This window comes from Pomacea canaliculata, linkage group LG13, assembly GCF_003073045.1.
Source record: "Pomacea canaliculata isolate SZHN2017 linkage group LG13, ASM307304v1, whole genome shotgun sequence".
Lineage (NCBI taxonomy): Eukaryota > Metazoa > Mollusca > Gastropoda > Architaenioglossa > Ampullariidae > Pomacea > Pomacea canaliculata.
This window is the reverse complement of record NC_037602.1, coordinates 16,412,823-16,434,911: the sequence shown is the minus strand read 5'-3', so window position 1 is coordinate 16,434,911 and position 22,089 is coordinate 16,412,823. Positions and strand designations below refer to the sequence as shown.

Genomic DNA, 22,089 nt, shown 5'->3' with positions numbered 1-22,089 from the left:
ACACTAATAAGAGGCGGATTAAGCAAGGCAAGAAAATGAAGAAGCTAATCAATACCAAAAAACCCGGAGCAAGGGAATAACCCAAATCCGATCCTTGTTCTTCATCGCTTCATTGAACCTTCATTCAAAGCAACAAGCACTAAACTCAGATTTCATACAAGCAGAATATTTAATCAGACAGATTCACTCATGGATGAAAGAAAATAAAACAGATTTCAATAGACCAAGTGGAAAACTAGACATTTAGATAGTCCGGGTAGTAATTAAGTAAAAATTTAGTAATAATTAGTATTGGATATTGATGGCCTATTTTAATAATTCTCTTTTTTTATTTACCTTACTCGAGTGTGTATGTTGGGGTTTGTATACATATATATAGACAGAGATGTGCGTGGGTGTTGTGTGTATGTCCTTCTTATCTGCAAGTCGTCTAAAGCTGCGTTCATTTTACGATGATACAGATGATAAGAGACAAGTCCCTTTTCCCGTTAGGATCAATAAGACATTTTGAGTTTTGTGGCTGCTTTTCATTTTGCATTAAAATCCTTTTTTTTTTCTCTCTCTCTCTCTCACTCACTCTTTACTAGTTTCTATTCATGAATGAAGTTTGTGCATGATCTGATTAGACAGCGTTCTTCCAGATGATTTCATCCTGCACGGTAAGCAGTAAAACTTAATTAAATCAGTGATGATTCAAGACACTGAGATATGTAAGCAGTTGAAATTTTCAGCATGACAGGAATATATTCACTATTAGCGAGAATATCCTCATTACAATCTGAATGAATACCTCTATGAAGGACATGCAGGTGTCAATGAAACTGAAGATACAATCACAAGTTGAAAACAGTTTGCTGCCAACTTCCGAACTCCCGTCAACAACCAGTCCATTTCTATCTTCCTACATAGGAGAGTTACAAACCACAAGCACAGATATACTCCAAATATGGGGATACTGATGAGAAAAATGTATAAAAACTGTCAGTAAAGAAACCGAAATAGCACGAGAAAGCGCCTACATTCGAACCAGACCGCACCTGAGGAAATATCCAACCTGCAGGTCACAGAGGACTGAAAAAAGCAAAATAAGATGCTCGAAAAAAGGAATAGGAGATAAGATGATTTTAAAGACCTACATAAATCTTACCGATCTGCAAAGCAGCATGAAGGAGCAATTTTCCATGGGAAAGTTTGAGGGGGAAAAGGATGATAAACCGCAGAGAGGAGAGGAAGAGGGGGACAGGTTCCGCCAGTGGGGAGGATGATTTAAAAGTCAAATTTCCAGATAAAAGGATGACAGACATTGCCAGAAAGATGTGGATCAAACGGAGAATAAAGGGCTGCAATGGGTGTTGAGCGAGAAGCAACTGGCTTACTCTCACATTTCGGAGAATATAGGCGCCAGTAAACTGTACCAGGCTTGTTTACACTCACAACAATTTCGGTTTTCTGTGTGAGAGTGTGTGGTGAGCAGTTCCTAATGTGGTGGCTTGCCCCAGTCTCTTGTCTGCTGTGAAAACCTCGGGGTTAAAATAAGGGTTTCGTTATCTGTCTACAATCCATCTTTTCAGACTTACTTAACACCCTCTCCAATTTTAGGCATTGCAGAGAAAATCTTTTTCGATTGTGAAGGAAAGAATTGAGGGTTAGACAAATCATTGACCTTTCTCTCGTTTCTGTCCTCGATGTATGAATGTTTGGTGTCTGTGTGCGCATGCGTGTTTCTTTCTATACTTGTATGTGTGCGTGTGTATATATATATAAGTGCGCGGGTAGACAATAGTACCCCAGGGAGTTATTGCAGCAGATCCCTAACCCTCCGGACTGTCAGTCACACAAATGCAAATAAAATCTGTTCGCCGCCATTAACCCTCCTACACCAAACGTCTGTGTTTCTTCAGGTCACCTAGACCCACCGGTCTGCTTGTATATCAAAATAAAAGTGACCGGACTTTCTTACAAAGCTAACAACAGAAGAACCCCCACGAAGCTTAGTGTGGCTTGGTGGTTCAAAGCCCCCAGAATAAACCAGAATAAACCAGAATAAACCTCCGCCATTTAGCGACGCCACGTCCGACAACGACAAAGAGGCGCAGACGACCACAACCACGACCACAGCCCCTCTAGGGGGTGCGTCTCTCGGGTAGATGATGGCGCTGCCGGTCCGATGGCAGCTGAAAGCGAGAGCGACGCGACGCGGCGACCGGAAGCGAAAGATGGGAGCGGAACCAGAGGCACAGGCGCGCGCAGCGAGCGGGGAAGGGTGTTAAAGGTTAATTGTTCAGTCTGGGGCCGGGGACACTGGTGTTTGCCGTGTCCGGACCAGTCGTCTGGGAAATGGCCGACGAAGAGATCTTGGAGAGTGGAAAGGTCGCCAAGCTACCGACATACTGCACCCGGCTGGCAGTCGAAGACAAGTCATTACAGTTGTGAGTGTGTGTGTAATGTGTGGAAGAGGATACGGTGTGAGTCTGTGTTTCTTCAATCTGTTTGTAATCCTGGTCATTTTTTCTCTCTTCTCATTTTTCTCTTCTTTTCCATCCTCCTTCTCCCCGGGAGCCCTAACTCCGTTATCAAAGCTCGGAAAATGTTCTTTAAAAATACAACGTTCAACCAGAATAGAGGCATGATACAGTTTATGATCTCGTCTTTTTTTTCACGTTGTAAATTCTTGCAAGAAATGGTTTAGTCATTCGGATTCTAGAAGCTCCGTAAGGCCCATGCCGAAAAGAGAACATACCAATAATAAAAATGACAGGAGGGAGTAATTTATGATATACATGAAGGCAACACAGAGAGAGAATGAGAAAGTGGGGTTGCAAATGCAGTACACACCCACGAAAGACAGAGAGAGAAAGAAAGGAAACATGAGGAGTACTGTAGACTGACAGAAAGTAGAACCCAGTGGTTAGTTGTTTGTTGTTGTGTTTTTTTTCGTTTTTGTTTTTGCTTTTTTTTTGTTGTTTTTTTTTTTGGAGGGGTTTGTTTGTTTTTGATGAAGGAAAGAGACCAAGAGTGCTTGTCAACATAGCTGTACAAAGACAATCTTACAGAGACAAGAGCGATGAGAACTCTTACCACCAAGAGTGATAAATGAATCATATCGAGGCGCTAATTAGAATAGCTGCGGTACATGGATTAACTCCACTGATAGATCGATACGCTCCGACATTACCGATACATTACCATTAGCGCGTGCGATACGATCACCGGCTCACGGCTTGACGTGATCATTGCTTCACCTCATCCCCCACGTGTACAGGTCGCCTCCAGAGGTCACGTGACAACACGTGCCTCACACACAGTGAGTTGAGTTAAGATAACCTGTACAAGCAAGCTATCGACGGAAATCATATCAATGTCTCCATTGTATCGAAAGAACAGGAAGGACTGATGACACAATTGTAGGTGTTGATGTTTGCCACTCTAATAATTTCACCTCCGTGTTTGATGATAAATTTACTGTCAGATGTATTCGTCAGTCGAGCAAACATTGCAGAAATGTTATGAAACAGCTGTTCGTACCTCGGACACAGCCCGTACGGAAGTCACGAAAAAGTGATCGTAAGTCGGGAAACAATCAGCAAAGATGCCACGAACGAGTGCTCGTAAAACGGGGGATGGCCTGAGACTTACGAGCAACGGATGACTTCTTGGATGAAGTGTGGCGATAGTCTGAGGATGTGGTGAATAAATCATCATCATTATCATTATCACCATCATCATGATAAAGGGACAGAAAGAGTTGCACTCAATCCCCGCGGTAACTTGGGATAATCCAGAATCAACACCTCGGTAATCGACAGAAAGATGAAGGTCTGCCAAAGCTAACAAAATCAGTCCTGTAATTTCCTCTCTCTCTTTCTTTCTCTTTTACTCTCTCTCTCTTATTACCACTCTCCTTTAGCTATCTTTAGCTATTTTTAGCATTTCTTAAAAACAAGTTTGTTTTTTTCGGCACCACGCCCCCTTTTTTCTGTTGAGTTAATGCAGATGGCGCTTGGCTAAAAGCAGAGAAACACACGATCGTAATTAGAGCTCATTTTTCATGTAAGCATGACAACTTAGATACAAATATGGCTTACAGACCAGGGCAGTTCCCCACAACCCACTCTGTCTGTTGAGATGGAAGTGTCTGTTCTTTCAGCAGCTTCCAGAGTGAATCATGTAGAACTACCTCTGCTTCCATGCGATATGTTGTACTTCAGATGCCCTTTGCTCAGACGAAGAACAGCCGCAGTATGTTTCTTCTTGCAATGTAGACCAGACGAAAATCATCCCATTTCTTCATTTCTCCAGACGTCTGTTAATCAACTTCTTTTCGATTATCTGATTAAACAAAGATGGACACCTTGGTAAAGAACCTATGCTGAGGTAGAGAATTGTTTTTCTTACTCTACTAACCTTTTCAGTTTTTCAAGATATTTTGTAGAAATACTGTTTTTTTTTTCATAAAGGTACACGACTGTCTGAGTGATTAATGGAAGGCGGACAAATATTCGTATTGAAACAAGTTCATTCGAACGGTCTATCGTTCGCAAACTCTTCCAAAGAAATAAGAGAGAAGGACGAATTAAAAGATTTAAAGGAACAAAAACTTGTGTACAGGGAAATCAACTAAAGTTACCCTCCGACTTGACTCTTGATTACACAAGACAAGGAGGGGTGGGGTGAGCTGAGCTCATTACAAGCTCGCAGTTCGTCTGGCTTGCTGCCGCACAACTCATCCTCTCTCTCATTCGTCAGATTCCAATCCATTTACCTGGTTTTCTTCTGTTTGCCTTTCTATTCTTGCTTGTGACATTCTGCGCTTGATTTTAGTTTGTTTAATTGTTTTGTGCTCCAACATCACTCTTAAAGCAGCAAAGCGACTTTCGGTCGATGCCATTAAAATGGATGTAAATGTCAACATTTTCTTTCGTAAAGGATAAATTTAATTTCCTGTTTATTATGCTAGTAGTTGTCTACAGATATGACAGTGGTAAATGACAGTTAACCTGTATCTAACCTATTGTAGGGGTCGTATTCACGAGGTGAGGGTAGGTAGTTACACGTTGGGTAAACATGGGAAAATAAAAGGATGAAGGTATTTTCTCCATAGTTAGGACGTGGACATTGTTTTATATTACTTACCCCAGGGGATCTTCTGTCACTGATTTATGACTGAGGTTCCAGGGATAACCTCCGTGGAGTCTAGACACCACTTTGTAACTACAGACACTAGACCCTTGTCCTGATTTTACCGGGGACGATGATCTTCGCTTCATGAGTATGGTCCCGGCAATACATTTAGAAAGAAAAGTTTAACACGCCTTGCCATCATCATCATCATCATCATCATCATCAATCATCAATCATCATCATCATCATCACTGCTTTGGTGTTTACTGGAAGGACATGAAGAACGTTAGTACTTTCATCGTCTCTAATGATGTCAGTTCTCCACCATTCTCTAGAATGTTGTAAAATATTGTTCTCTCTCCGCCTTCAACCTAAAGAAAGGCTATGATGACCACGAATCACAACGATTTTAGTGGCATTCCCACTGTTTTGCAGCAAATGAAGCTCTGAAAGTGGGGACAAAGGTGAGGTAGCCATCTGTCGCTGGATGTTCAATATTCAGGCAGCGTCGGTTCCTGACCCTCAACCTTTACCTCCGAACTCAAGATGACAAAACCACGAGTGCCTGTTATTTCTGAGACCATGTGAGGACTATGTCCAAGTCTTGTGTGTAATCGATGCTACGCAAGATCGAAGTCATAACCACACTTACAGGGGCGAGATGCATGAAGCTGTGTCCCAGGGAATGTCGATATTCATTAAGGGGTAAACTAAGGAAGATTACAGAACCTAAAAAAGATAATTGTCTCTTCACTACATCTGTGATTGTGATATTAAACAGCGCCAGCAGAGCTCTAAGAAAAGTGCAAAATGGTAGTTGATTATGTTTTAGCAGGAGTACAAGTGGGTACTCATCTTAGGCCAATCATGTAAACGCGAGCACAGTTAAACCAAGAAAAGGTTACAGATGCATACATGCATGTAAATACACAGGACATTCGCACACACAAACGCATACACAAAACACGCACGCATACAAAGATACAAAATAGACACACGCACGCACACATAGATATAAAATATATCCACAAACCTACAAACACTCATATACATGTTTCACTTAAACTACACCGTGTGAACAAGGTATGAATGACAGCGGAGCATTTCTAACCGTCAAATTCGCATCAATAGGATAAAAAAAATGTTTAAAATGTTCAGCATGTAAAAGCTTTCATCACAATAATGTTAAAACAATATTTAATGACTCTCGGTGGTTTATTAATACTACATTTCCTATACCTATCATGAACCATGTCACACGTGTGTGTGAGTGCGAGCGAACTGGTTTTGATATATAACATAACAACATTGCCGACAACTAATTAATGTCCAATACTTTCCGTATTTCTTTCTTCAGACGAATGTTTATTTCATAGTTTGTTGATTGGTTGGTCGATTACGTGCCTAGGTAGTTAAAGTGGATATAGCGTTTGATCGATGATTAGGCTTTGCACCTCTTCTTTGACCTCGCCATATTTTTAAATTATTTAGTAGAGACTTTTGCAGACTAGAGACATCCTCACGCCCTTCCGTTTGTCTTGTGTCCACCGTAAGCCGCTAATCCTGGAGACGACGTAGAACGTATTGTGCTATCGAAAGTCGACTGACGACGTAGCACGTAGAGATAACTAACATCGACTGACGACGTAGGACGTAGTGATAACTGACATCGACTGACGATATCGAATGTAGTGATAACAAACACTGACTCACGATCTTGAACCTAGAACCTACCATATAATAAAGTGTAAACAAACAATCACAGTCGATGTCATCAAATGCTAACAAACAGCTACAGACCATTACCAAAGCAAACATTTCTTTCACAATTTTTCAGTCTGCGCTGAACATCAAACGTGAATTATTCCCTCCCTGTCCTCCTCCGCCACAGAAACCAAACTTTGAACCACTTCCATCTCGAGGATCTGTCGGAAACCACCGACATCAAAACTGCCGCCAATCCCAAAGCCGCAACTCGGACCTTGCAGCCAGACCTGTGAGCTGCCTGTTGCCAGTCTCTGATGTAGCACCTCGTCCTCCTCCATCCATCACCCATGGCAACTACAACGATGAGGTGACTCGGACAAAGCCGGAACGCGTCGCGTGCGGTCAGCAGTCGATAGACTTGCTCATCGCCATGGACATCGACACGTGCTCCCCACAAACGACATCTGCTAACCGTTTAGAAATTCCAGCAAATTTTGATAAAACACTGTGTGAAAATGTGTCTCTATTATGGCTACAGATATAAAGACTCTCTTTATAAGATCGTAAACACAATGAAAGCCTTCTTTCTTTAAATGCTTGAACGATGTCAAGATTTTTCTGTTAAGACTTCAAACAAGACTTGTCTTAAGATTCGAGTCAAAGAAGGCGTTTGTTTATTTTATGACTCGAAAATATAATTATGTCTAAAACTAGTCAATAAGGCCGCTCTCAAAACCAACGGAATATTTTTCCGTTTCAACTTTTTAACAATTGCTTATTCTCCGTGAACTGTCGACCGCCTACAAATATCGCAGAGATTGTTAGCTTGAGTATTTAAATGTTGTATCATTTTCACTAAATGTTTTAAAAAAGTTTTTTTTTTTCAATTTAACGGTTCAGTAAAATCAGGTGTTTGAATAATAGAATTGTAGTTTTATCAATCAAAAGCTTATACGCGAAGTCTAAAAATCAGTTCCTCTCTCGTGTCCAGATCCAACATGGCGCATCCAGGCAACCACCCGAGACTGAGATACGCACACACTGTAAATACCGGAAGTTTTGAGCAGGTGAAACGGCTTCCTTCAAATGTTTGTCACGATCTCCGTCTCTTCCGGTGAGGAGGACCTCGGGATGCAGTGCCAGTCCTGGCGGGCCCCTACCTCTCGCCGGGGTACTAATCAAACTGCAGACCGAAACATCGATCGCGAAGCCGGGTAGAAGGAGACTGACGCTGCCAGCCTCTGTGGCGATGTATCGCTTTCTGGTTGGCTACCCTTTAAATGAGGAGAGGCAGACGGCAGAGACGAAGTTACCAGACATCGTTGTGATCGTAATACAAATAATCGTTTTTAAGGGCCTATCGTCTTTCTCTTATTTTCATCGCTTTGTGTGTGTGTGTGTTTGCGTGCGCGCCTGCGTCCACTGTATTTTAAGACGATAAGAGAGGGAATACAAAAGGAAAGTGACTTTCTGATGTGAAAAAGTTTGTGTACATTTTGTTAAGTTCAGAAAGATCTGTGGATTCTCATCCTTCTCTCAATTTTCTCTGCGTCCGTTATCCACTCGCTGTACCCGAGTAAGAAACAAAAACTAGGAACGTAAGAATGAACAGCGATCAAGTCGGGGTGGATTTGCACGGTTTGCATTAGCAAAAAACCACAACCTGCTAGTTCATACCTCTCTGGACAGCGAGCAAGGGAAGAAAAAAGAAAAGTGTCGATGTGATAGGTCTTTGCAAGAAAGGGTTTAACTTCCTCTTCCACATAGCGTGCCCTAAATACAGTGAACCACTTACTGTTCACTGCCCGGGCAAATGTCGTCGAGCGTTTGTCCTAGTTTGGCATGATGGTTATAAAAAAACTTTTCCAAACTTTCTCAAAAATTCGTCCAGATTTTCTTGTAAGGAACGGCCTTGCTAGCCGTTAGATCACGTGTTATTTACGTTACGTGAAGACATTTTGCTCCTCTGTGGTCAGCGAGCTCCATGCTAATCTTCAGTCTATTTTAAATACTTTTTCACTGATTTGATTTTTCTTCTTTCGAAAAAATGTTCCACAAACCACCGGCAAGCACATTAAAAGCGTTTTGCTTGCCAATATAACACTTAAATACTTATATCTGTAACTTTAAGTCCTTGAATTATTACCAGCGGTACCTTAGCTTATATCTACCTTTGCAGCTTATCAAAGACTTGAGATTCTAGACACGTTCCACATCAAATTCACAAGTAAACACTTGGCAGTGCCTCCGACCCATGGCATTGAAATAATAAAGCTGTTTAGGAGCAAGCTGTCAAGTATGCTAGTAAGCTAAGGTATTCCCGCAGCTTGAGCTTTAATCAACCCACCTTTTCTTCACTCGACGCGCATGCGCATTGCTCACCCACGCACGCAGACAGGCGCGCGCACCCACCAACACACACACACGCACACACAAACAAACCAACTCAAGTCGTTGTCGAAATTTTCGCGGCCAACCGCAACATTCTAAACTACCAGCACCCGTCCTTACCACAAACTGCACCGAAGTGAACTGGAGGAAATCCCAACCGTCTCCTGCTAATGGCTCAAACCGTCGGATCAAAGTCCCGCCAGACGCCGCCTTCGACTGCCGGGTAGCGTTGCTAAGTAAAGCTCGGCTATAGACTTCCTGACATGAGACTGGCTTTTTCTCGGCTGCCCAGATTCAACGTGGAGCTCACGCAATAGGCACGTCCGGGTCCTCCAGCCGAGACCGGCATGGCGCGCTAAGACGCGTGATAAGCGGCTAAGAGGACCCGGATGAAGATTGGCGGCACTCGCGCGGATACAAGTTGGACGTTCAGCTTTCAAGCTGGATTTGTTTGTGCGGGTTTGGCTTCTATTTATTCTGTTCTTCGGAGTAAGAGGTCGCTGTGGTGGACTAAGGCAAGGATTTATTCCGACGCTCAAGAGTGCTGATTCTGGTCACGTGATCTGTCAAGTTCCCGCCGTTGGACGCGAGATTGCAGTCACGTCTGCTTTAGTTTCCACATGTTCAGTGGCTATCGTCCACGCATCCATCAAATTCGAAATTAAAAATGTTCTTGTCTTCAACAATAATATTTTAAAAATAAACTTTGTTTGAATGAGCGTCCTTTTGTATCTAGTTGTAGAACTGTTTTACACCACCCGTCATTGCGCATGCGCACAACGCCTATAGTACCCGTTATCTCTCGCTGGGTAGTTCATACGCACTTGAGACCTTCTAAATTGAATTTTAACAGCGAAAAGGCAGCCAGCCGTCCACTTCTGCAATTCCTCGAATGAAGTTTCCGTAAACTGAGGCTTGATTGAAATTTATTTGTCTTATAAAGTAGATGCTTGCAATAACCCGTACGTGGGTTTTTTTTTTTTTGTTTGTTTTTTTAAAGAAAAGGTGACAAAGAAGACACTCTTTTATGAAACAAGTAAATAAGCACATGTTATGTCAATTTCAGCAATTAGGAGTTTGTCCATTACGACCTAAAAGATATTTCTTGCAAAGCGAACTTTTAGAACGAAGGAATCGAGGGGTCAAAGGCCACGCTTTGTCATCGCACTAACAAACAAGAAGTAACATGAGCTCGGGTTTAGCTATAGACTGGAACCGTTTTGGGGATCTGCATTTGGTACAACAGAAACAGCCACTAACCTAGAAGTGTAACGATGTTTTCTTTTGTCAGAAGCCAAGGCACTTGCAGAGAACAAAAGAAAGAAAAATATCTTCGTGTCGCCATGTTTGTCTACAGGTACGCTTCATTAGCATCATCATACGGTTCCAGTTCTCCCAGTGGCTGCAAATTGGACATTGTGAACGTGTCCATGTACAATCCTTATGTTTGTGCTGTGGAATTTTTTTTTTGTAAGCGTGCTAGGTGTTTTGAAAAACTAAAAGAATGGTATTCACCCCAATTTAGGAAATTATCTTAAATTAAGCTTCACCCAGCCATTTGCACAAAAAACCCTCCACAAAGGCCATGTAATCTTGCTGGTTTTTTGCTGATGCTGGACAGGGGGTATCTGGCTACCCCTGCAGTTCCTTTACAGGTTTTATGGTTACCGTTCCTGGAGTACGCAGACGTATGCACGCACGCACGTACACACCCATCATGCATCAACACGCATACAAGCTCACACACCTCACACGTATACATACACACAACCCACAAGCGCGGTACTTGCCTGTGATGTCATTGTTCATAGAAAAGCTTCTAGCAAATATTCAGTTCTAAGCGAATTCCAGCGTCCACTTAATAAGTGAGCAGCGGGGCGTTTCCACCCTCTCGTGATTTAGCCTTGATGAGATTTTAACCATCAAGCCGCTCGCACAATAGCTTCTGGGGCTGGAAAATTTTTTTAAATATTTTTTTATCGACGCTATGTTTTGTTGGAAACAAAAGACACTCTTTAGCATTTTATCCGCTTTAAAACCTCGACAGCGATTGAAGGAAGTGAGTCCAATTCACTTAAATGCTGCATGGAGAGGTTTTTGTCTGGAATATTTTGAATGGTCAATGGCTTCTTCAGACGCCATGTTAGTGGACAAGCTCGCAAACAGAGTGATTAACATGCTGATCGAACTTGTTTATGCGAGGTTTTTTAAACATGCCAAACCCCTACTGTGATTAAAGTCAGTAGGGATCAAGGTTGGGATTAGTATGAGAGAGATTCATTATACAGTGATTATGTTCTTAATTCGGCTTCCTCTACGACAGTGGCGCCCATGGTGTGTCAGCTACAATATATACTCCATGGTGGCGGTAAGGTCAAAGGTTACACTATACAAACCCCTCCTGACCCCAAGATGGCGGCTTACCTGCGAGCAGCAACGTCACGATGCTCACGCAGCTGTAGAACCACAAAATGCCGGAGGGAATATCCATGGTAAGCGATGCTCCACCCCTTTCAACACGGGTACTCCACGCTGAAGCTCATGGCGGGTAGAAGTCTTTGTCGTCTCTGCAGGTCTGTGCTCAGTCTCAATACACACCCGTACTCCAAGGCCACCCAGGGATCGGTGGACAAGACCAATCAGAAATTCACGCACGAAAGCGCATGCGCAGATCGTTTCAATGAGTACATCACCGACAGGGTGAGCCTTCACTTAATCCTTGAATAAACTTTGTCGTCTTTTGTTGGTTGAAGTGAACACTCTGGGTGATCTGTTATGCTCCATTGTGAACACGAAGACAGACTGGCCAACTAATCTGAAAAAAAGAATAAAATAGAGATTCAATATCTTTCCGTGTATCACAAAATTTGTTTCGGTGCATCTCTTTTTACATTTTAGTTTGTTCAGACAACACGAAAAGTTAAGGACAATTATTAAAATCAGCAAACAATAGCGCAATAAACTAAAATATTTATTTGGGTTCAAAAGAATAAAATTAAGAATAAATGACATATTTTTGATTCGTCTAGAAAAAGTACTACACGTTATTAGAAATATTTACAAATTACACATTACAAATTATATAAATGAAAAAGAATTGTTATCTACGAGTAAAAACACGCATATTTATTTACTTTTGTAGTTAAAATTGTTTTCATTTTCATTATTTTCATTCCTGCTGTATGCGCGATTAGTTTCAATATTTAATGTAAAATGTGATTGGTTGAAGAAACAAAGGAAGCGAAAACTGGTAACACCTGCACGCGCCAACAAGTTTACAAAAATTGGATTGTCTGTGTCACTGTGTGACTGGTCACGTGGTCATGGAACACAGGACAAAAGCTACTTGAGTAGAGTGAGGTAGTCTTGCTGTCTACATACTCTTGTGCCCAAGGTGATATCCTTTAAAGCAAAAGTTTTATCCGTCGCAATTTCTTTCTGAAGAGTTGAAGACGAGTTACAGCAAACCAAGCTAACCAGAAATAACTGCAAACAGAAAGGTGAAAAAAAAATAATAAAAAGAGACTGTTAACGTCTCTTTTTTTCTCCTTCTGTCAGCAGGTAAACAGGTGCGACAGGTAGAATTTACGTCTGGCAGAGGTGAAATGTTAACCAAAGCTCACGATTTTGTCTTGGTTATAAGTACTGAACTGTTGCACGACCTGACCACACTAAAGTAGTAGCAATAATAATAATTGCTCTTAGAGCACTGACGACTGCTGATTCTGATTTCTCGCGATGACATGATGACAGAATAAATGGGATCATAGATGTGTGTAGGTGGACTGCTGTCTGTCTACCGAGACCAAGGCTGAGCCTCTTCTTCGCTGTTAGTCTCGGCGAGCCTAAACAAAAGATTGTGAATAAACCGGAAGCTTTGTACTAATCAGCCTCGTTTTAGTAGTTAACTGAAAAAATCGTCTGCCAGCAGTCCAGTAATACAAGTTCGTGATGGGGTGAAGGGTTGATATGGTACGTGCGCTGAAGTGAGAAGTTGTTTGGGTGTGGGGTGGTGGGTGTAGCGGAAGTAGCAAGGTGGTAAGAGGTGGGAGGCAACGGTAAACTGCCTAATTAGGCGCACCACCTTTCGTTCTCCCTTGATGTAATTGGTTCACGAATGCTAACACACCTTGAACCGCTTACTCTTCTGGCGAGAGCTAAAGTGTTAGTTCAAACAGAAAAAAAAAAAAGCACAGACCAAACAAAAACAAATGCACACATTGAGGCGTGGGCCTGCATTCTGATGTTGCAGGAATGCCGGAGCTGTGGTAAGGGATGGGTAGGGACGAAGTGGAATTGTTGGAGAAAGAGAATGCAGTCTCTTGTAAAACTCGGTAATTAAGGCTCCGGCCATTTCTCTAGTATTTTCACGAACAGCCTGGCACTGAGACATTCAGCAGGATTCCTTATCTGGCACATAGCAGAATTTGAAAGTTTCCGTCCGTCCGTCCGTCCGTCCCTTTCCTTCTATTTAGACTATTGTTTGTCAGGTTCGAATTCACGTGGACTGGAGAGTGCTAACAGCTACACTCCGATCTGACCTCGATTTATTTATCAAGTGCTCAATCTCAGCACACATGATCTTCTCTTTATCCCTTGGTTCATTGTATATTATGCACATAAGATGGCTTAAAGAAAGAAAGAAAAAAAGAAACAAAAAAAGAAACAAACAAACACAGAAACAAAGAAAGAAACAAACAAACAAATAAACAAAGAAAGAAACAAATAAAAAAACAAACAAACAAACAAAGAAAGAACTGGATTATACGCTGGCCATGCTGGACCATATCCTGAATGACTATTCAAGAGCACAGTATTGTTTCCAAATGATTAGTTCTCGCCGAAATAGAGTGGCAGCCTGTGTATTGTACAGCAGTTGGCGTTGAAGAGGAGCTATAATTTTCACTGTCAATGGCTTGCTAAGAGCTTGACTTTAAGGGTTTACCCAGACCCGGGTACGGCAACCCACAGTTGACACCCAGATAAAAGTGCTTCGCAGTCCCACGCAGGCTGACAGCAGGCAAAGGCCGGACTTTTGTGCTTTGTCACCGGGGAATACCTATCTCTCTTTCTCAGAGGGTCATTCTTTTTTCGTTATACTGTGGTCATCAAAATGCGCTTCATCATCATAACCAGCAGCAGCGGCGGCGGAGGCAGCTGGCGGCAATTGTATGGCGGTCACGTGAAGGAATTCTGGGCACACGGCATTCCTGTCTATTTATTATGTTCTGTGTATATATATATTGTATAAAATATGTCAGAAATGTAGTCTACAGCGCAAAAAGACGGCTAAAGAAATAAAGGAGGTTCAATATTCGGAAAAAGTATATGGGAAACGGAGGGTGAGACAGAATGTCGGAATAATGGCATCAAAGGACCACACACCCACACACACACATGCATTCTCTCCCTCTCTATCAATCTATCTCAAAAAGCACACTTCAGACAGACAACATTTTAAAATAACTACATTTTTGTATTCAAATTTCATATAATATATATAGTCCTAAAGTGAAGACTGTATGAATACAAAGGAAGGAAAAAAAGAAACTGAACAAATGAATGAATAAAAAACCGTGCAAAAGTGGATAAGTGGATAATATCTGTGTATTCTGGTACATCCCGTCACAAAACCAATATAATAATCTAAAAATAAATCATCATCCTTTCAAATTTCGCTGCGGAGCAAATTATTCGCTTTCCTTTCCTGAACAGATAGTTGCGCGTCTTCACGTGGCAGAAGTTGTCATCAGGATTAACTGCTCTCATCAGACTTGCAATGCTTTGCTCCTGCCTGCCCCTCCTCTTACCCCTGCCTGCGGAGTTTACAGCATCCCCAAAATGGCGACCGCCTTTCAAAGGTCCCCCCGCGCTGCTTACGAGGACAAAGCCTCTTCCCTAATTTGCTCTCCACACTTCCTGTTTGGAGCGGAAACACCGTTGATAGCTCAATGGCCGCAGAAAATAAAGCCGCTAATTTCAGCTCTATGTCAGGGTCCAACTTCAAAGCGGCGTGGATGAAACTGGTGGTCGAGTTGGAGAGCCCACGGGTGCCATCTGGGTTGTAAAGCCCGCGTTACGACCATGTGGATCATTTTTTTTTCTTTTCTTTCGGGGTACCCGGCTTTATCGACAGTCGCCCAGAAACAGATGTACTTTTCGCTAAGTGTTCTGACATTTTTAAACTTTCCTTTTCTGTTCCTACGGAACTCTCTTAGCGTGTTTTCTCTGGCAGCCTGGCGCTCAGATTAGTTCAATTTTTCACTGGCATGCCGTGAGATGGCGCTGTGCAACTACTTCAAGAGAATCTGCAGCAGCATTTGGCGGAGCGACTCTTACCATTTTGCCGTTTGGCGGTGCCCGTGTCATGCCCTCAGTGCACTGACACGCACATGACTGCCAGCTAAATCAGAAGCCATGTATTTCGTCAGCATCCCGTCAAACCCTCGTTACTAAGACCAGGCAGACGTGTACAGAGTTCTGACCCCGTCAACAAGTTCAAGGCGATTTAGAAGTAAGCTGCTTTCAAATACTAATGGCTTTTATAGAAATAAGTTTTAGTTTGCTTACTGAATCCGTCAAGAGAGGCAGCCCGGCGGAGGGACAAGCTGAAACAATCCAAACACAAGGACCAGTGTCGATGGACGTGCTGACCAGCGGAGTCGGGTGCTGAAGGTATGGGGCAGAAAGGTATTGGATGCTGAGAGAAATACGCGGGGTGGAGTCTGGCTGCTGAGGCAGACAAGTAGTCTTGGCAACAGTGACTGGGATGTTTGTAGCAAGGGCAGTCCAGTTGTAAGTAAAATGGTCAGTGATTGACAGTCAGTGAAGAAAGCGAAGTAGGGGAGAGGGCAAAGTTGGGTGGACGGGATGCGATCGGTCTTTTTGTTTCGGAGCATCATATTTTGAGCATGCTGAAGATTGTGTAGTTGGTGACAGAAAGGCCATCAGGAGAGAGATGCAGTAGTCCAGTTCTCTTCCCTGAATCCTGCTTTCAGAATGTGTGAACGAAGCTTCATGAGTCCAACGTGCACTCAATGGTGCCAGCACTGCGCCACCCGTTTAAGCCCAGATTGCTACCACCACTGGTCCAGGACAAACAAACATGTTAAAAGCTGTTTCTTCTGCTCCTTCGCTAGTTCATTGGCCAATGATAAATAAATATATGTCTTACTGAAAAAAATTCTCGAAAGATTTACAATTTGTTATTTCTCTTAATGGATGATCTGTGCAATGTCCGCCTAATTAACACAATCTCTCACTTCTGCCACTGCCTTCACAGGCAAGCATGTTCACGGACCATTTTCTGTAGCTAGCATTATTTACATAAGCTTATCTTGAGAATAGAAGCGGGATTTCATTCAGATTTCACGAAGTGGTATCTTGTACGAAGCTACGCCAAGTGGAGATAATAGGAATGGGAATTACGAAGAGATCGTTAAAGGACAAGGGAAGTAATTGCTACCGACGTTGATAATTATATGCGCTTAAAATCTTTTCGGGATTTTTACGAACCTTTTACTACCGCTTGTGCCTAAGAATACAACAGCTGCTATTTTTTTAAAGGCCTTATGTGTTGTACTCGATCGCGGAGCACAAACTGACCCTCATTTGTAATGTATGAGGTACTGTTTGACATGAAAGACATTCTTCATCACCCCAATCTTCTCGACTCCTTCAGACCTTCCTGGGTGTACACGGGCTGGAAATTGTGTAGCATGATCCCCTGATCAGCTATGCCAAAGTTCAATCAAATAGGTCTAATGACACCACTTGACAAGAAAACATGGCAGCCTCATCATCCTGACTCAAAATTCTTTCTTTTAGACGCCATTGTAAACAACTAACTGTTTCGCAAGCTGACATCATAACGTAGTAGTAGTAATAATAATAATAATAAACAATAATAATAATAATGTCTCAAAGCGCTTTACAGTATAAGAGTTCACTGGTATACGGGCTTCCCTGTCAAACAAGGTCAGTGCACTCACTGCACAAGAAGAGCAAATTACTGTCAACAATGAAAAGACAAAACAGGAAAATGAAGCGGTGATATAACACTACAGCATACAGCATGGTTATAGCCAGTCTGTTAAGAAGAATGCAGGAAGAACATTAAACCAGGTGGGAGATATACAGCATGAAGAATACGTGTAGAGAAAAATCATCGTCAACCAGTGACCAAAAAGGGAGATCACTCTAATCAACAACGTCAGACGATGGATCTAAATACTATCGATTATTATCTATATAAGTTTTATAACATATAAGTTAAAAATGTATACATTTTGGGCGAAAACAATTAAGAATGTTTACTTAACTTGCTATTTCCTTCAACCTTTCTTTTAAAGCTGAATAAATGAAAATAAAAAAACGACCCAAATTACAGTCCCACGCCATCACTTCACATCTCTGCTTGTAGTTCACTCCCTTGTGAGCTCGAGATCTACCTCAGTGTGTTGACTGATATAGTCTTTACCTCTGTGAGAGTGAGAGAGAGAAACAGTGTACGTCACTCCCAATATACACAACACCACACTAGACAAGAGTACAAGAAGAAGAAATACACTCAGCTAAACCTGAAACGTACGTGACGAATATCACCGGCTACCCGACTCGTCACCCAGGTGAGTCAGCTGACATACCCAGTCGGAGTGCTCCCCCTACAGCTGCACTACTATACGGAAAGATTGGAAGTCAGCATCGCTAAGGCGACCTGTCCTTAGGCCGAGATCAACAAAGAAAGTCGTAAAGCTATATAGCTATATATATATATAGATGGCGCCACGTGAAGTGGACAAGGTCAACAGATAACCCAAAGCTTGAGTTCGGGTACACGGGTGGGAGGGGGAGATCACCGCGTGTCTCTTGTAGACGCCAAGTTCAAGTTCACTCCGACAAAAGAAGGCAAGCACACCTAATCAAACTACAACCTACTACCCGTGTACCCGGAATTAAAGAGATCGATGCTGCTACCTGTTACAACTGTTGAAATGTATGTTTTGTACTTAGAGTATCTAGTTACCTAGGAAGATTTCCAGATTGCAAGGACTAACCTTTTACCAAAATATATTTTGCCACCCTAAGGAGTTAGTGCCTAACGGTGGGAACCTCAGGCTGTTGAATTTCACCTGAGTTTTCTGGCATTCTCTTGTCACCTGCAGGGAACACCTTGCAGCACCTTGCCGCGCGGTAGCCATCTGCTGGAGACAAGTCAGAAAACAATGTTTGCGTGGACCTAATCAAGTTTCTGGCTGCCAGCAAGGGGTTTGTGCGTGTTTTTCAACACCAGGGCAAGAATATACTGTCCAATTAACGGGGCGTCAGCCATCTTGAAAACAAGGTCCTATTGTGTTAAAAAAGACTTTTTATTGTGGGGTGAGTGTTGGTAGCTATATTTAACCAGTACACAAACACGAGAACTGCTCATTGCATTATCCGGGTAACAGCAATAACTTCCAAACATGACTTTTGTAGTTGTGCGTGCATAAAGGTGTGCACAGGTGTCCTCGCACACAGGTACAGGATCGCAGACACACTTGAGTCAGTCTGACAGACATTTCACTTAGCGACAGGTAACAAATATATATATACAGGTTTGATTCCAATGTTTGCGGTGGTTAGCTTTGTTACTGTTGTCAGATTAACATCATTATCCACAGGCTCGGTGATTTCCGCATATTACTCATGGTTGAATATATACAATTTATACATTACTACAATAATAATATTTTATTTTTAAAAATATTGATTGTCGGTTGAACACAATTATGAACGAGATAGAAAAGAAGACAAGGTAATGACCAACCTTATAATCTATTATATTTAAAGATTATTCATTCTAAACTATTATTTTCACTGTAATGAATCACCTGTAAATATTTGTAAAAATGAAAAAATAAATAGACAAAGAGAGACACACACATGAAAGAGTTTTGGGTGGAAGGCTGCTGGCGTCCAGTTGGCCAGAGGGTAGGTGTGTACCTGTGTACCTGCCGATGTTATCCACCACAACCAGCCCCACAGCGCTTGCTCAGGTGTGAAGGTTCACAAGTTGTCAGGTGCGCTGTGATAATAAGTCTTAAACGATTTATCGATCGTCAGGTTTTTCGCGGGGTCCAAAAATCCTTTGCAACGTGCGATTCGATTACAAGTAACGGAGTTTTTCTTTTTTAATCTCGATTTAATCAGGCCGCACGTGGAGACGAGTAAGGTAGGGGAAGGGAGGTGAGGTAAGCCCTGCTTCTACATGTTCTGATTGTGTTTGGAGCATTCTGTGGTTTTAGAAAATGAAAAGAGCCGCGCATGTGATGAACACGAACATATAATTTGTAAACATGAACATATATTGTAGCCGCTACACACTATATTAAAAAACTACACATACTTGGTGTAATTTTTAAAAGTTTTATCATTAGAACCCTTGCACGTGCAATGACACACACAAACACTGTGCCATTGGATGTGACAGATCAATTAACCCCAATCATCTAACAACTAGTCAAACGTACATCAGAAGACCAATAGCGGTCAGAGATAAGACAAGGGCAAATAACTTGACAGAGAAACCATGGAAAGCCGGTGCAAGAGTCAAAGAGAGCAAAGGTCATAGCTGTGAACCCCTTGAAGACCTACCCTGAAGATACCCCCCAACCAGACAGCGATAATATTCACGCACCTTACGACTCGTGGCCCGACTGTCGGCGAGTGGCTTCGGTGCTCATGTCGAGCGAGGGTTGCAGTCGTCGCAAATCACCTCTTCCTCGACCCTCAGCATGGGCGTCAGCACCTTGGGCGTCAACAGTGGGCGTCAGAGCGGAAAAGCACCTTGCCACCCTCACCGTGCAGCGATACACCCTGTGTAAACTTCAGTCACGCCATGGCTCCTGTGCCACGGCCTCGCCTCCACGCCTCAGCACCTCCAAGAATTTTTCTTTCTTTTATTTTGTCCGGGAAAAAAGTTCACAAGTGCGCGCTGAACATTTCCACTGACGTGCTTGAGCTGAAATCAAGCGCTCTTCTTTGGTAGAGGTAGAGATGGGGTAGAAAAGGTTTACAAATTTTTTTAATCACATTTTTTGTGTCTTGTGTCTAGACGTTCATCACTTTTCTCACTGGCTGAGTGTGGACCAACAAGCTGAGCGACCCCCCGCTGCACGTGGTCGATGGTGACGGAGGACAAGTCAGTCAACAGGGGCAGATGGTCATATTACGAAATCGTAAGCCCTCCACAGTTTTTTTTTTAATGGTTATTTATTTCTGTTAACTCTTTATCACTGATCACTCAGCCTTGACAATCATTATATATCCTGAACCTCCTTAAAACAGCTTAATTCACAGAAAACAAAATCCACTTTTGAAACTTTTCCTTCTGTGTGTATATATATTTAAATATCGTACAGCCCAGTCAAAAACTTACGTAGAAAGTCATAGCAGATAAATAAGAAATCTTCCAAGAATTTTTTTTATGATGAAGCAAAGTGTGACACGTGGACAGTCCAGTTGGTCTGAGAGAATATTTTCCCGATTTGTCAAGTAAGTTCCTGGCGGTGTGTCGTGGCACTCGGCGCCTGTCTGTCACAGTTGCATGCTGCTGACACTAACGGCCTGGCGCTGGGCGCCGGTGAAGTCTCGCTGAATCTCTCGTGCGCCCCCGGCCTGCGCTGCTGCGAGCGTAACGCAACTGACGCGCTGCACAAACTAGCTTGTCTCTTTCACTTCCCTTTGCCGTCGATTTCAGCGCCGCGCCTGAAACTGACTCGACGAGTGAAGAGCTCTCGCGTCAAACGCTCGGCAGTGTTTGAGGCAGCGAGCGAGAGCAGAGAGAATGGCGAAGAGAACGAGAAGAGCGCTGCAGCACGAGCCAGGTTCCCCCCGATAGCAGTGCCGTCGAGGGTTTCGCTCCTACAACCACTGAACGAGCGGTTCGTGTCAGTTTCTCTGAAAGGAGGTTAGTTTCAGGTCTACTATGTTTAAAAAAAAATTGTCATATTCGAGGGTGAGTTGCTAAAATGTCAGAATAGCGTGTGAGGTCAGAATAGTCCAGAACGCTTGAAGGTAATTCATTGTCAGCTGAACTTTTGAATGACATACCTGGTTCTTCCTCCTTCCTGCCGCCACTCTCGACAACTTACTAACCCTGGCTATAAATCCCATGGTATACATTTTGAACAACGATCTGTGGGGTAGGGTGGCGGGAAAGGTCGTGTGGGTTTTTTTTTAACATGTAAAGCACCCTGAGTACAGACAGGATGACATGCTAACCCTAGCCCTAACCCTGACAAGCTTTACATGCAATTAAGTTGTCTACCTGGGACTTGAAATCCTTCGTGACAGGACGTGTCCCACCTGTGCATTGCACCTGATTGGTAATCGATCTTTCGATCACGACGGTTTCTGTAAATTGTTTGTCTGTATAGATTTCTGAGGCCTTGTGGCCACGGAACTCAAGTTTCGTGTTCGAAAAATTGGAGGCAGTGATCAAAGAGTTATGTTTTCTTAATTTTTGTTTGTGCTGTTTGTTTCTCTCTCTTTGTCTCTCTCTCTCTCTGTCTCTCTCTCACATACAGACTTCAGTCGTTCCTCAGCGTGTCTTTATTACCGATCGCAGCTGCTGCCAAGCACATGAAGTAAAGAATTCCGTGAAAAAAAAAGGATGCAGAATGAAGCCATTAAGACTGCGATGTTTAGAGGCCAACCAGAGTCCAACATCAACATGAATCTCAAAGTTGCTGACAGGTTAATTAACACAACACTGCGCTATCAGTTACGTATCACACAAAATTCGTTTCACAATTTTATTTTATTTTTAGCAAATCGCGCGAATTCTCATAAATTCTCACTTACGACATCACTGGCAAGCGCTCAGCC

General features: G+C 42.7%; 1 protein-coding gene across 4 annotated transcripts in view; it reads right to left on the bottom strand.

The window, feature by feature from the left end:
- LOC112554052 (neural cell adhesion molecule 2-like) overlaps nucleotides 1-21,787 on the bottom strand; it is a 108,849-nt gene extending 87,062 nt beyond the window's left edge. Inside the window, exons 1-2 of one of the 4 annotated variants that reach the window (XM_025221632.1) lie at nucleotides 19,898-21,787; nucleotides 11,644-12,034 (exon numbers count right to left, since the gene is read on the bottom strand). In XM_025221632.1, coding sequence (XP_025077417.1) covers nucleotides 11,644-11,710 — 67 coding nt within the window. In that variant the 5' untranslated portion in view covers nucleotides 11,711-12,034; nucleotides 19,898-21,787. The remainder of the gene's footprint in view (nucleotides 1-11,643; nucleotides 12,035-19,897) is intronic. The other 3 variants (XM_025221635.1, XM_025221634.1, XM_025221633.1) reach the window with 3 other exon arrangements.
- Between the last annotated feature and the right edge of the window lie 302 nt (nucleotides 21,788-22,089).